General features: G+C 42.3%; 1 protein-coding gene across 2 annotated transcripts in view; it reads left to right on the top strand.

Annotated features, from left to right (window-relative positions):
• Positions 1-8,115, top strand: part of DGKQ (diacylglycerol kinase theta) — a gene marked incomplete at its 5' end in the record, with an annotated part of 88,794 nt that extends 80,679 nt beyond the window's left edge. For both annotated transcript variants that reach the window (XM_083883116.1, XM_083883117.1), the window contains one exon: positions 391-8,115. In XM_083883116.1, the coding sequence (XP_083739242.1) occupies positions 391-489 (99 nt within the window). In that variant the 3' untranslated portion in view covers positions 490-8,115. The remainder of the gene's footprint in view (positions 1-390) is intronic.
• Between the last annotated feature and the right edge of the window lie 7,708 nt (positions 8,116-15,823).

A 15,823-nucleotide genomic window follows, 5' to 3' on the forward strand; every position in this document is an offset into this window, starting at 1 on the left:
GGAGGATAATGGAAAGAGAGCAAATCTAACTTGTCCTTCAGTGAGAAACATTTCTTCTTCTACCAGGTTACTGACTAGTTATCTCTATATATGGGTATATATGTGTGTGTGTGTGTGTGTGTGTGTGTGTACAGGATTATGTATGCACACACATACATATACATAATGTTTACATATATGTATACATAATGTGTATATGTTTATGTAAAAAAAGCAGTAAATCGTATAGCTTTACAAGGATAGGTGCACCAGATAGTTGTGTATTTAAATATTTTTCTGTTGCAGTTCAGCTTGTTGCTTGGTTATTAGTTAGTTGCCTTAGATCAACTTATTGACTTATTGACTACAGATACTTTAATACTCAACTTCCTTTAAATTTTTCAATTTTAGGTCCATATGTTGAAAAAATCCAAGCAGAAGCAGAAAAAAACTGGAAGCCTGAAAGAGCTGAAAGTGGACAGTATGTTAGTCTCTGAAGGAGGACGCTAAGGGGGACCTGTGGTAGATACCACCCTTGTTCAGTAAAACTGAGTGCAGACAAATCATGAAGAGTGTTGCCTATGAGTGTGCCTTTCATTACATTTTGATAGTACTGGGTTCTTCTTTGTCTTTCAAAGATAGTACCTCATTGTCACAAGTAACTATTATGTACCACTTGTCTCATATGAAATGTTTACTTGGGGTTGCTTTTCTGTAAGCTGTTTCCCAGCCAAAAAGAGATTCCAAGATACTGAGATTTCTGCATTTGCCTTCACAAAATAGCCTTCCCTCCTCCCAGTTCATTCTTAAAGAAAATCCATAGATTTTTTTAAATTGTTCTATAACTGAAAATGTATTCCTTTAAATTAATGCTCACAATAGCATACAAACAAACAAACAAACAAACAAACAAACAAACAAAAAAACAAAAAAAAAAAAAAAAAAAAAAAAAGGCAAAACCATGAGCTGCTGAAAACTACTTAGATCAGTCCAAATAGCACAGCTGAAACAGTACAAGTGTAAAGAGAAAAACACAAAACACAGGAGAGATTATTTCTGTAAAAGGATCCCAGTGCACTGGGAAGAGAGAAAGTGCTAGAACAGTTGAGTCAAAATATTTCAGAGCATTTACTTCAACAGTATTTGGACAGCATGAATGAAGGGGAAACAGCCTGTATAGCAATTTTTCAACTGTAGCTTAGTTTCTCATTATTCAGCCAAAGCCTTTTTTAACAGGCATTTGAATTTAATCAGCTACAATTCTCAAAAAAAGAACAAGAATACTCAAGGCAGTAGTATGTTATACCAATTCTTTTCTATCATTGAAACAGTTAGCTTTGACATCAGACTTTTTGTCTTCAGTTGTGTTGTTTAATTTTCATTCATTTGGATTGTAATATAACAGCAAGCTCACAAATCATCAATTAGGTTAAAAGAAGTACCACTTACTGTTCAATTAGGTAAATTAGCACAGTCATATGTTAGAGCTGAACTGATGTACAGCATCACTTTGCTGAGAAGCCTTAGCAGCTATTGAAGCCTCTAGTGTGCATGTAGCATGCTCTAGGCTTCAAATAACTGGGAATACGAGAGGCATCATGAAAATACACTTACCTCGTCAGGCCTCTCAAGTCTTTTTGGGTGTTGTTATTAGATGTGGGCCCAGAGACACACTGACTGTGTTTTCTCACTTGGAAGAGTGTGTGCTCTTCAGAGCTATTTCTCCATCAGTTCCTATGAGGCCAAGACCACCTGTCCGTGTTTACCCATCTGCTGAAGGTGTGGGGATCCAGTACTTTTACAGCTTTGTGCTGGAGACTGGCGCTGGAGCAGCCATGCTGGTCCTGCCATACACTATCTGCATCTGCTATCCATGGCTGTAGTCATGTTGTTCCTCACTCACATCTCTGCTGTCTCATCTCACCTGGTTCCCCAGGGACTGAACCTTTCCCTTTTGGTCAACATCATGCACAAAGGCTCTGTGAGCCACTTGTGGGTGGGGCCTGCAAGGTTTTGCCACTTGTATGCATCTGCTGTTAAATCATGTTGGCTAGAGCCCACTTAGCCATATGGTGGGCTTACTTGTCCTCTGTTGCACAGTAATAACTCTTTCAGTTGTGGGTGACATGAGTTCATCACTGGAGTGTCAGCCTTAGGGGCATTCCTCTTGCCAGTGCGTCTAGCAAAACATCTCTAGCTGCTTCAGGGGACTTAAGTGTAACTTTGAAATACACAAAAGTTGTTTTGTGATGAAGCCATTTATGTGCTGAGGCAGTTCTCACTGGGTCTTGTTGATGAGTCTGTACTCAGCACTGTGCCAGCTTCAGCAACAGCTGATCATTACATGTGCTTTCTACTTTCCAGTCATGGTGCAACATGGGTCCGAATGTTATCTATAGCAACAGAATGATGCAGCTAAAGCTATGAAGAGAGACAAAACAGCTATGGAAAATGGCAGATGCCTGAAGCTTCTCCTTTCAATCTAGTGATTCATTCTCAGTTTTCTGATAGAGATGCAGTTGGAGGAATGACTTCTGTTTTCAGTTAAACCTTTTCTTAATTGTTTAAATTCTTAATTTAAATTTGGGGATGTTCTTCAGGTCCCACAGTGTGGACTACAACTTAAGTTTTATTCAACATGAAAACTGGATTCATGCTATGAAGGAAATAGTTTGGATAGTACAGACCTAAAAGCCTTGTCTTCCTGATCATTAAACACAGGGTTGTCTTAGAACCTGGGCATGAGGGATCAGTCCCATGGACCTCTTCTAGCATCCTGGTACCAGCATTACAAAGTAGGGAGGATGAAGTGTTGTATTTCAGGATGTGCACACTCTGAATGAAGCTCACAAATTAGAGAGCAAATATGGAATGGGCTGCTGTTTCATAATTGTCCAGAAGGACAGAGAAACTGTTTTGTATCCTTGGGGCAGCAGAAAGAATGCATGGTCTACTTTCCAGTTGCTGACTCAGTAATGGAAGCTGGGCTTTTTCTTAGAGAAAACATGCATAAATTTTAAGATTGCTGGTACTTAAAATTGTCTTTTGCAGCCCAAGTTAATAACTGTGTCTTAGTATTTTTACAGGCATATATAATCCTGCACCATGTAGCTGACAGTGTTTCAAGTTCTTGGCTTGTTGAGGACCTGGCTGTCTCTCCTTTTGCTCTGTCTCTGTTATCTGAAATAGCATGAAACTCACAGGTTGTTTTAATACTTGAATCAGACAGCCCCTTGCTTTGGCATATTCTTCCTGGAGATTTCCCATCCCTGGAACTCTGTACAAGCCTGTTTTGGGATAGCAAGGTGACATGGTAGCAAGGTGACACTGAAATATGAATGTAAGCTCTTCCCAGGTTCCAGAGGGGGTTCTGGTGGAGGACAAAAAGGCTTTGAGTTTTGTTTTTCCTTCCTTTTTCTTTTTTTTTTTTTTTCCCAGAAACCAACTGCCATATATTTGAGGAGATGAGTGCCACACTGGAATGAAAACATAGCTTAAGAAAAACACGCTTAGTATATAAGGCCTCTGTGCATCAAAAGATGATGCTTAATGTGTTTTGGTGGCAAAACAGATTCCAGTTGAGATAGGAAATGCCCTGTAAAGCTTTTAAAAGGAGAAACTCACCATTAAGCCCTCTATTAAGATGTTCTAGTTTCAAGTTCTGTAAAGGCCATTATATCAAGAATATATGTATGTGTGTGTGTGTATTTTTTCTTTCTCACATTTTCATTGCATATGATGTCTGAGAAGGTCTCATATTTTCTTCTAAAGTATGCAAGGCCTGCATGAAGGGAGGGGATAACTCTTTGCAGTTACTATGAAACATTTAGACTTAGCCTTTCCACTGAACATAACAATGCAGTTAATCTATGTGATAGTGGACAGATAGATGATTCTCCCTACTGACTGAGTAGTATTGTTTGAGAACCTAGTGGTCACATGGCCAAGTACTTCAAATAATCCAGCAACAAAAGTGTTGAGGAAGAGGCTCAGTTATGTCAACAGGTGTTAAGTAACATCAGGGACACAGGACCAGGAGCTGTAACTGTGGACAGAGAAGAGATGTAGGTTGTTTGCTATCCTGAGCACACTCCATCCTCTCTCCACTGCCTGTTTACTTTGCCTATAAACCATGGCAGGCACAAATAACACAATTAGCATCTCTCCTGCTGAGGTACACTCTCCTGATCTTTTACTAGTGTCCTACTTAGGCATTGCCAGCACTGGGGAGAGAAAGGTCCTGAAAACCTGGTTCCTTTCAAATACCCCAATGCCACAGATTAGTGAAGTTGATTAAAATCTATTTTGATTGATAAATGTATTACCTCTGCCTTGGATTAGCAGAACCAAAATTTAAAAGCTCATCCCTGAGATACAGGTGCTACTTCAGAAAATTTGCTGCTTTTTTCCCATGGCTTTTACCCTTGATTTGTACAGTTTAAATTGCTGGTGTTTTCACTGCATTGATTTTTAGGCGATAAGGTTATTTTGCCAAAAACCTTTTGTTTATATATGTGTATATATGTATGTGTACATACATGTGCACACCCCCTTTAAGGATACGCCTTATTCTATTTCCTTCCACAGTGCCTAATTATACAGCTTTTGCCCTGTTACAGCATTCTGATAGCACTCACTTCTGGATCTTTCTCTCACTGGTTGTGGACATGAGGCAGGACCTGCATTTTCCAACAAGACGTGATGGGAATATAGTGAAAGCACAACTGTGTTTAGGGTACATTCTCTGCATTTATGCAGTTTGAGCTCTGCTTGCTGTTTCTAGATTTTAGTCAAGCATCTGTGTGTCTAAAACCAATGGCAATGGCTATTGTAGCATTTTAAAAACTAGGAAGAAGCTGTCACTGCAAGACTTAACTAAGGAACAAAACTAAATGAATTGTTACAGACGATTGTTATAAATCTTCACGATTACCCTCTTACAAATATTGTATGAATTTCATTTCTTTAAAGAGAAAATAATGTATTTGATCTGAATATCACGTTTCAAATTGCTAAGCATTTATGCGTGCCTGTGATTCTGTAGCAGTCTATTGGCATATAAACATCATTATCAAATGAAACATTTATAATTAAATCATTATCTTTTTGTGGGAGGAGAAGCTAAGAGAAGCTGTTGTGACACTTAAAAGGCTTTACATTGAAGACACAACAGATTTGGTTGCAGATGTATTTAATAATGTACTGATGGTAGGTATGCTCTGTCTTGCATAGTCTCCAGTCTATATTCCAGCAACAGTACTGGGGGCTCATTGGAGTCGTGCCCTGGCAGTAGACACTCTTTCAGCCTGCACCTCAAAAGTCTTCCTTACTACCTTCAGAGTGACTGTACATCTTCCTCTTTCTGCCAGGCTGCCCTCTTGCCCCTTGGGCCTCGCTCTGTACCAAAACTAGTAATGAAGGTATGAGCATGTGCTGGTGAATGTGTGCGGAGAGTGGGGGAATGGAGTTCCTGCTCTGAATGCTGCTCTGTCAGTTTGGCTTAGACTATTCTTTAATTTCTACTTCAGCTTCTCCTTTAGCCATCTAACAGCTGTGCATCAAAGATTTGGCAACTATTGAATTGCCTCGGATTCACCGGCGACAACGTTGCCTCATTTTCAGGCTTCAATCTTATATGTGTCAGAATATGTATAACTTCGTTATACTTTTTGCACTTAACAGAAAATGCAGGTTAGATAGGCGTAGGGTGTGGCAAAATTGCAATGTTTGTACTTTTTTTGTAAATATGGGGATGATTCTACAGATACAAAAATGCACTTTCAGATAACAATGAGAACAAGTTTGTAAAATACAATTGTTTAGGAGTTTCTCTGGCTGCATTGTTCCTGATCCCTATCCATGTCTAACACTGTGTTCTCCTTGAAAGCCTGCTTGGGGATAGAGATTGCTTCTCACATTGCAGAATGTATTTATAGCTGACTGACTGAAAGTTCATGTACATTTTTGAGCAAATTTGCTGCTATTCTATGGTTTAGATTTTACTAGACTGCTTTTATAATGCATAAAATAATGTTCAGGTTTTATTTATAATGTCAACACTTACTGATTTGACACTTAGTTGCAGGAGACATGCAGCTCAAAGCCTTCATTCCTTTTGCTATTTAATGGTTTTGGGGTTGGTTTTTTTGAGTTGTTTTGTTTTGTTTTTGTTTTTGTTTTGGGGGGGAATGTTTTGTTTTAGGGTTTTGTTTTGGGATGGGTTTGAGGGGGGGGTTGTTTTTGTTAGTGTAGGTATTGTACGTGTGGACTGCAGTGAAACAAATGCAAATTACTAACCTTAACCTGCAGTTAGAGCAGCAGTTTCAATGTTTACAGGACAGTGACTATTGATTGTAAACCCATATATGTGCACTGAAACAGTGCACTCTTTGTGTGTTTTGGAAGCATTGTTTCTGCTTACCATGGTAATTAATGGAGTAGTTCCCTTCTAGTTTTAGAGTCCTGGTTATGTTGCTTTGGAGAGATTTCAGTGTTGGTTATGGCTTCTCTGTCTGGAGACACAGGAGAGAATTTGTACTAATGCAAGTGTGTTATATTGAACATATGTTTTCTGAAAGAGCGACTTTATTTTTTGGGAAGATAGTTTATGAAAAGGTTTTGTAGCAGATCAGTGCTGAAAAAGTTAAGTCTTGAAATAAACATTTGTAGATATTAAAGATCTATCCCAAAGCAAAGTATTTTTGAATAGGGCAGTGTTACTGGTGTAATTATCCCTCTGAGCTCTCCTGGGAGCATACCCGTGTCGCATGTCACTCTGCACTAGTCAAGTGTGTTATTTAGGGGACAACCTGATTTCAGAAGATACGGCTTCATTTATATTGTGCATATCTATCCCTATTACACCTCTGGCAGTAACTCCCAATATAAACATCAGCCATACAAGGCAGAGCTTCTTCCCCATACAGATCATTGCAGGTTGAAAAGCAGAGAGCCTGTCCTCGTGCTTGACTGCAGAAAGGTTGTAAGTCTGGTGACTTACAGTCCTTTCTCTCACCATCACAGAGTGTGCCACACAAACTCTTTTGCTTTCTGAAGGCAAGCAGGCACAAATCAAGGGTGCCCGAGTCAAACTTAACACCTTGTCTCACTGTGGCATTCATTTCTTAGTGCTGCTTATCTTGCCAAATTGGGTAGCAAGAGGTGCTTGAAGTATTATTGAGTATTTATTGTGTAATTCTGGGTGCTTATAAAGCCTTCACTGCTATTTTAAAGCAAAATTTGGGGATCTGTAGCATAGCAATAGCTGTATAACTCTAGCATTCCAAACATGCCCAAAGCAAGTTATCCTTGTGATAGTTTAGTTAGCAATGGTGTAGCTAGCAGCAATCAGTATCTTGAAGCTACAAGTTCTGAGTATTGGAAGACAACATCTCTACTTTGAATACAAAGCATTAAAGTTTGTAATTCACTATAGATTTCAGCATCTATCCTACTTATGAATGACTGATGACATCTTAATTCTTCTTAAACTATAAATTAACTATTGCTTAAATAATTGTTTTTCACCTCTGGTTATTTAAATCATCCAATTTACACAGTTGTATGAATGCTGTTTTATTATCAGGATACTCTTAAGGTGTCTCATAGCATTTCTTGTGAATGTTCTAATACATTGATAATAAAGAATCCTGAACCAATAAACTAATGTAAGCTGACAAGTTATTGTCTATTGTCTAGTGCTTATTCCTTTTGCATCTGCCTACTTCTCTGAGGAGGAAAAAAAAAAAAAAAAGCGTATAAGTATAAGCATTTAAGTGTTTGAAAATGGTTTCCACACTCTGTGCCTCAAACTAGTAATGCATTGTCACACACTTACTTGTGGATTTGTCTCAAAAACTAGCTTTTAATGCTATAACTTGTTTCTCAATGTCTGCCTTGAAAATTACATGTCACTATATTGTGGTAACTTGTCTACAAGCAACATACCTAGTGTAGTAATAGATTTTTTTAAAATGTAATTTATAAAAGATGGAGTTTTTCTCTTGTATTTAAACATCTGCTCATCCTTGCGTTCTGTTAGTAGAACAATTCTGTATATTTTGCAATACATGTTCTGTGTTTGACTGTACATTTTGCACCAATATGAAATATTGTATTCTAAGTATTATTTACAAGTTCCAGAGATCTGTAATTAGAATTTGATGTGAAAAATACATCTCTTCTACCCTAGATGCTTGTGGAGTAGTTATGCTTTAAATTAAAAAAGCAGAATACACTTCTGGAGAAACAAACATTCTTTATCTCAGCTGGGTACTTTTATAGGAATTCTGTTGTCTTGCTGTTTGAGATTGGGTCATGCCCTGTGAAAGGATGGCTGTGTTCTAACAGCATGATTTCATATGTTTTCATTTGTGAGATGACATCTAAGTTTGATCCCTGCAACATTCAAGCACCTCTAGAACCTTTATTTCTGTGGATAGCACAATAGCACTGTAATTGGTAGTCTTTCTGTGATGGGACCATGGTGTGTTAAGCATTTCTGGTGTTTTGAATTACTTTAATGATGATCCAGATTTTCCAAGGTATTTTTGTACAATTCCTTGCCCTGTTTGCACTCCTCTAGAAACACGACCTGGTGTTTTCAGGCTGTGGGTAACAGGCCATGCATAGCCTTGTGCTTGGCTCAGGTGAGCAGAGGTCTGGCCTGCACAACTCAAGGGCCAGACCTCATGGACATTGGCTTGGAGGGACTCACCTGCAACAAGTGTCCACTGAGCCAGGCCCAGGTGGAAACTCTGGGAAACTGTGGGTGGACAGCTCACCCCTCCTTGGAGATTAAGGTCTGCCTTCATGGCTGGGGGGGTGGTCCATCAGCTTGAGATGTCTCTGCTGCAGTAATCTTGCCTCTGGCAATGGGAAATTGGTTCTCCCTGCTCTGTTCAACAATTGACTACAGAACTGAGGCCTTGGTTATGTCACAACACCTCTGGACAAACTTACTGTTCCTTACTGGACTGCAAATCAACAAGCTCTGAAGCAGCTACAATTACATTCAAAAACCATACATGGAAAACCTCAGTTTGGAGCTACAGTTCTGGAAAAAGATGGGAAGGAAACAAAACACCTATCTTCACACAGAGAAAAGAAAAAAAAAAAACACAAAACATCCAAACCTGAAACGAATTTTACTCCTGCCCTCTTCTGGGCTGAGAGAACAGCAAGAGGAGTAGACAACTGCCAGCAGTCCCTCCCTGCCTATACAATCTGGCTAATACCGCCTTCTCATCAAGGGGAACTGGTGTCTGAGAATGAGAAAGAATGGTCCATGATAAATCCCAGCTTAACTTCAGTGTGCATTTAGCCACCAGTTAGACAATACTCTTTGAAGCACAGCTAAACAAAAACACTTTTTAGGTAAATAGTAAGTCACAAGAGAATTAAATTTAAGGGTTAATGGAATCATTTTGGACATCAAATTGATCATCAGATGACAGCTTTGGGTGACAACTGTTCACAACAAGAAAACAGATGCTTTGTAGCATCTGTGGTCCCTCCTGCTGAATAACCAAATGCTGGAACACGCAGCGGTGGTGGCATCAGCATCTTGAAAACAAATCCATGCAGAGAGAGCAGTGCCTATGCAGGTGCCCACATACAGACGAGCAGTCATGACATGAGTAATACAAATAGGTCAAACCTGTGTCTCCTCATCAACATTCACTCCTGAATGAATCTCTATCTCTCACAATTTCCCCAGACTTTTCTTTCAGCTGGAATCATACCATCTTGGTCTATCCAGCAGCTGGCTTTCAGGTTCTGGAAACCAAAAAATCCAGCCTAAAAGTCTACTAGGGAATCACAGAAAGGGAGGGAGGGAGGAACGGGAAAACCAAGAGCAACAAAATTATTATAGACAGGTTAGAGAGGTAGAACAGCCTGCACAGATGAGGCACAGTCTGCCCAGACAAGTGCTCTGACCAGAAGCCTGCTGACTCAATGCACTCAATGACTCCCTTGTAATTGGAGGCAGGGTTGGGGTCAGGGTGGGCATCAGAAAACATACACAGTGAAACTGCACACAAACAACGCCTCCATACCAGAAAATCAGGTAAGGACGAGCTCTGTCACCTTCAGGACTTCTCTCAGCCAACTCGTGCTGTTAAACAGTGATCATTTACCACAATTAGCCACCTGCACAGGCAAGCACTCGCACCTCTGCTGGAACAGTTCCCTTGAGTATGTGCCAGATAACTAGGAGGCTGCTGTCAGTCCAGTATTTCTGGGGATGCTGCTCACAACTCCAGTCATTAGCAGTGTTTTGAGGTCAGTACCTCCTGGGTCAAAGAAGCTTTCCCTACTGCAATTTACAAAGTACAAGCAGCTCAGAAGGCACAAAACATTCCCAGCAGCAAGGACATGAGGATCTTGCCAGTCCTGCTTCAAACTGGCTAAGTTGAATAAATTAATCCTGTTACATGGTCACTACACAGCCTTGCACTGAAAGTCCTGCTCCCATATCTTTCTGTCACACAGGATTGGCTTGGTGTCCTCTGATGCAGCAGCCTCCTCTACAAAACGTGGAGCAGAGCTAGTCTTCTATGACTGACTCTCAGTCTCATAAACCACAATCCTCACAGGCAAACCCCAATATCTCCCATCCAGAAAAAACTTATGGAGTCTGAGGTAACCATCTGACAGAGTCTCAGCATGTCTGCAACAAAGGTGTGGAAATGGTACTCATCTAAGGCATGCCAGAATTGAAGAGACTCCACCAGAACTGTTAAAGAAAGAAGACTGCTTCAGTTGACTGGGTGGCACATTTTTTTTCTGCACTTCAGCTTCCTAGTCTTTGGCCCCTGCCAGCACCTCCTCTTCCTAACTCCTCATCAGCCATCATAGGACTTGTCATCACTCCTGTACTAGTGCTGTCTACAATGTCATATTTGTCATATTTGCTCTCCTCCAGAAACATTTAACACCTTTTTCAGGCTTCTTTGGGCTACAAGTGAACCTCTTGAGGATTTTTTCAGTCTTTTAAAGTTTGTAAACATGGTGGTGTGTCAGCAGTGCTGGTCATAAACTTTAACCTGCATCCTGCTAAAACCTGTCCAAGATCTCAGTTGTACCTGCCTGTTAGAGGAAGCTGCTTGAGTTTCTGTTAATTATAAATAACCTTCTAGGTGTCTGCCAAGTTTTATGAGTGTTGGCACAAAAATGAAGCAGTGTCAACAAAGTACCATGCTACTAAAACAGAGACTTCAGTTCTGGCAGTTCTTTTTTAATACAAACACGGACATTTGCAGCTGGGCACAGATCGCTTCATGATTTTCCTGGCTAGTTAACTCACTGTTAAACTGGAGGTTGCTGCCCTCTTGCTTTCCTACTGAGGATAGCAAAACCCTCCCCTGACTTTGGAAAGGCTTTCAGGAACTGCCCAGGCACTACGGCTGTGGTTTGAAAATTATTTTAAGAGAAACAGTGTGCCGTAGTTATGCAAAGATATTCATGTTTTAACTATTTGGTTCATGGATTTTAAAAGTTTGTTCCATCTTTCTTTAAGTAATCCTTCTCTGAAATTATAATCAATTTGGGGAAGAAAACAAATGGCAGTATGGTGGAGTACTGAGGGCAAAGGTTTCTAAGACTGCTCTCCCAATGTTGCTGAGGACTGGTGTCACCAGCAGGTCTTGCTGGGTCTCGTTGGGCAGTGAGGTGGTCCAGCCCACGAAGCAGTAGCAGCATTGCTGGGAGGAGCAGCAGAAAGGTGTGGGGTGCTGCTCTGCAGGTGCCATTCCCCTCTAGAAGTGGGCAGGTGCTGGGGAAGCATTGGCAAGCTGTGTCCTGGGGGTGGCCTACCACAGGAAGGGCACAAGGGACCTAGGCCCTTGTGCGGGACAAGTTGGAGGGGAAGTTTGGCTCTCTGAAATTTGCCTGCAAAGGGACACAGGGCAGCCAAAGGGCATGGCCCAGCAGCCAGTCTCAGTGTTGCTTGGCTTGAGGTGAGCTGGGGTGTGCTGGTTTCTACCAGGATAGAGTGAGTTTTCTTCACAGTGGCTAGAATAGGGCTGAGTTTTGGGTTTGTGCTGCATGCAGGGTTGATAACATAGAGATGTTTTAGTTATTCTTGAGCATGGCTTACACAGAGGCAAGGCCTTTTCTGGCCTGTAGTACTGCCACTCTGGGGAGGAAGTTGGAGGTACATTGGAGGTTGAACTGGACAAAGGGATATTCCACACCATTTGACATCCTGCTCAGTATTTAAAGCTGGGCACAAGAAGGAGGAAGGAGGGGACATTTGGAGTGACAGCATTTGTGTCCCCAAGTCACCGTGAGGTGGGAGGGAGCCTCTGAAGATGGCTGAAGAGCTGCCTGCCCATGGGAAGTGATGAATGAATTCTTTGGAGTTTTTTTGCTTATGTCCTTTTTATATTTGCTGTTGCTTTCCATATTATTTAAACCTTATTATTCTGGTTCTCTCCCCACTGGTGAGGCAGTGACTGAATGGCTGTGTGTGATGCCTGGTGGCCAGATGGGATTAAATCAAGACAAGGAGGAACAATGTTTTACACAGCCAGGGGGAAGGCCATGACATTTGACAGCATGGGGACCAAGCCGCAGCATTCAGCACATGAGATTCAGGCAGGTGAGCGGGGCAGATGTGCCTGTTTTCTGTGGCTCTTCCAGAAAGAGCAGGCACCACAGCAGGATTAAGCTGTTGTGCTGCTCTGGGCCACTTCACAGCTACGCCGCCGTGGAAGTGGCATGCCACTGCCATTTCCATTCAACACCAGGCTGACTTCCAGACTTCCAACCCAGCCTGGGCTGGAGTCCTCCCCCTGCAGAGGATTACCACCACAATCACAGCTCCAGCAGACTTAGCACAGCCACAATGAGCAACAGCAAACACTTTCTCACCACCGTCAGCTGATGGCCCAGGGCAGCTGAAAACAACACAGAAAGAAATGATGGGGCAGCAGCTGACTAAGCCACCTGGATTAGAGAGGCTCAAATGGGCCTGGAAAAGCAGCATGTACCGCTAACCCAGCAGAACTGCAGCTCCAGCTCTCATCTCACTTCACCCAAACATGATCAGGTGGCTGCTGGCTCCAAGCAGCTAAGAAGGTGCACAAACACTGACACTGCAACACAGAAGTCAGGCAAGAGGGAAAGAGCAGCCACCTGCATCACCCTCAATACACACATCACCTGTCAGGGTAGCTATGGCAGCATCCAAAAAGGTAAAGGGTTGTCTGTCTCTGTCCTGGTGTACAGACCCACAGACCAGCTGTGGGTCTCTGCACTATAGAACTGTGGCTTGCATCCAGGGATTCACAAACCACAATCTCCACCACCACACTGTAAAGAGACCCATCTGCCCATACAGCCTTGGAACAGCCATGCACCTGGAAGATGCCACAACAGATTAGATCTCAGGTGAAAGACACAGGGTTCACTTTGCAAAACTGCACACTTGATACTCTGCAAACCTCAGCTCTGCCTTTAAGGTGGTGGTACAGCCTGAAAAATGGCCCTTAATGGGGCCAGCACTGTTGTGTTGCTACCCATGGCCCTCAGCAAACATCAGAGATTATCATTTTGCACAGAGCAGGGCAAGAGAAATTCAGGGACTTCGCCACCATTTCTGAAATTTAGCAAACAGCAACTCCAAAAAGGATCTCCTCTCACTACCAAGACAGGGCAGTCAAAGCAGAAAACCAACAAAAGCAAGAGATTGCTAAGCAGCAACAGCTTGTTCCAGGGATCTTCTCAAGTCTCCCAGGGCGACGCAAATAGCCCAGGAAATCATGGGCAATGGATGATGACACTAGAAACCAGGCAGTTCCTCCAGCAGTGCTCTCCAGCTCATCCTTCTCCCTCCTCTTCCCCTCCTCTGCTGCACACCCAGCACCTTTGCTGGGTTGGCTCAACACAGAGCCACTGCAGAGATGGCCTGTCCTTCTGAGGGACAGCTCTCCTACCCCAGGAGCTCCTGCTTAAAAATCAGACAGTGTCCCTGCTGTACAGTCAGTACTGATAAAAATAGCAATCCTGCAGTGTCAGAGCTTGAACAGGCAGTTTTGTCTGTGCTTCAATTTAAACAGGCACAAGGCATATATGCAATATGACCACACAAAGGCAAAGAATCCCTTCTTCTTCCACCATGTTCCAAAGGGGTATACAAAACATTCAAAAGCAGTCCCAGCTGTGACCAGCCAATGCCAATTCACAACTACGCTTACCAGCTCACCAGCTGGTCATTATGTGCCCAGACCAGAGTCCTTTAGTATGTATTTCCATGGATGGATTGGAATTGACCTTGAGAAATCTGACACTAGCATTTGCCTGAAAATCACCTCAGAGCATGGGCAGGAAGAGGATGGGTGTGTGAACATGAAGCTCAACCTCCAACAAAAAGATGTTGGAGACCACAGCAGTCTGCCATGCAGCCGTTTTGCCTTGCTCAGCAGCTCTGCCTCTATCCAACCCAACCCAGCCACATGCACCAGGAGATTCTCAGAAAAATACAAAGAATCATCCCTATTATTCAAAACTAAAGGCCCTACCAGACATTTATAACCATCATTCTGCTCCTCTGAGCCCCTAATCGTGGTGTGAGCTGAAAAGGTCTGCAACACTCCAATTCTCATAATGATCCACTTACCTTTTCCTCAGGAGTTCTGCTCCTTATGGACCTTGCAGTAACTGTTGTCCAACAGGACAGACTTCATTGCATGCTGAGTCTCCTGAGTTTCATCTACAAAAGTGACTTAGGTATAAAGAATGACATGCAGACTTTTGGAGGAGCCTCTTCATGTCTTTTCCTCATTGTGCCCAGGCATGTGATCCTCTGACACAGGGATTTTGTTCTGGCCTTCTGATTTTCTCACTCAAGTCTGGCAGGGCCATGGGAGACCCAGAGCCTGCCCCAGGGATGTGCACTGCATGACCATCCCACCGGGCTCTGCCCAGGCACGGAGCCTTCTCAGCCTGGATTGAGGGACAGACCTCTTCCAGGGACATCACACGGTGCTTGCTGAGGCCAGCCTGGCAGTCACCTCACACAGCTCCACAGGCCTCGGGCACATCCCAGTGCTCTGTGACACTTCTTGGTTGCTCCCCTGAAGCATTAATTTAGAAGAAATAAGGACTTTAGCTAAACTAGATATTGCTGAGGTAAGATAGATGAGGTTCTCTTTTGTTAACAAAAGTTAGATTTAAGGAACTGATAAATCATGAAGCCTGTCAAACTATGTTTGTGCATTCTGACTAATCAATAGACTCCAAGAATACAATACAATCATAAATCAAACAGTCCTGGAAAAACGGGATTCAGCTGTCACGCAACACTAAAAGGTTAAAAAGTCAAAGCGAGGAAGACCATCTTACTTCATCATTTTGGGACCCTGCCCCATAAAAAGGACCACTGATCCATTTCAAAGAACAAACTACGCATGCTTGATGGCTTTTTGGCTAATTACCATACGAAGCGGGGAATGGGATGTACCAGAGTTATGAATATGCATTTGTGGTTTGTGTATTCAATACTCCTGTACATAAAAGACCCTGTGATGATCTGTAAATTGCGGTGTGTATTTGGGAGCCATCCCACATGCTGCCCGGCATCGTAATAAACATACACTTTCTAACTTTAAACTGTTAGAGAGTCTTCGTATGTCATAGTTGGATATTGGTATTAGATCAATATCCATAGTTTTTTAATAAATCGACCCGAACAGCTCAGGGCTTTTTCAGCAGCCACGCAAAGTGGAATGCCTGAACCTGCCTTTTATCTTTGTGCAATGCATTTCATTCACATCTACAGACTCATTCCATCGGCTCTAAAGAAAGACTGTTTTATCTACCTCACGCTTAGGATTTTACC

The sequence above is a fragment of the Zosterops lateralis genome (genome assembly GCF_965231275.1).
Source record: "Zosterops lateralis genome assembly, chromosome: Z".
Taxonomy (NCBI): domain Eukaryota; kingdom Metazoa; phylum Chordata; class Aves; order Passeriformes; family Zosteropidae; genus Zosterops; species Zosterops lateralis.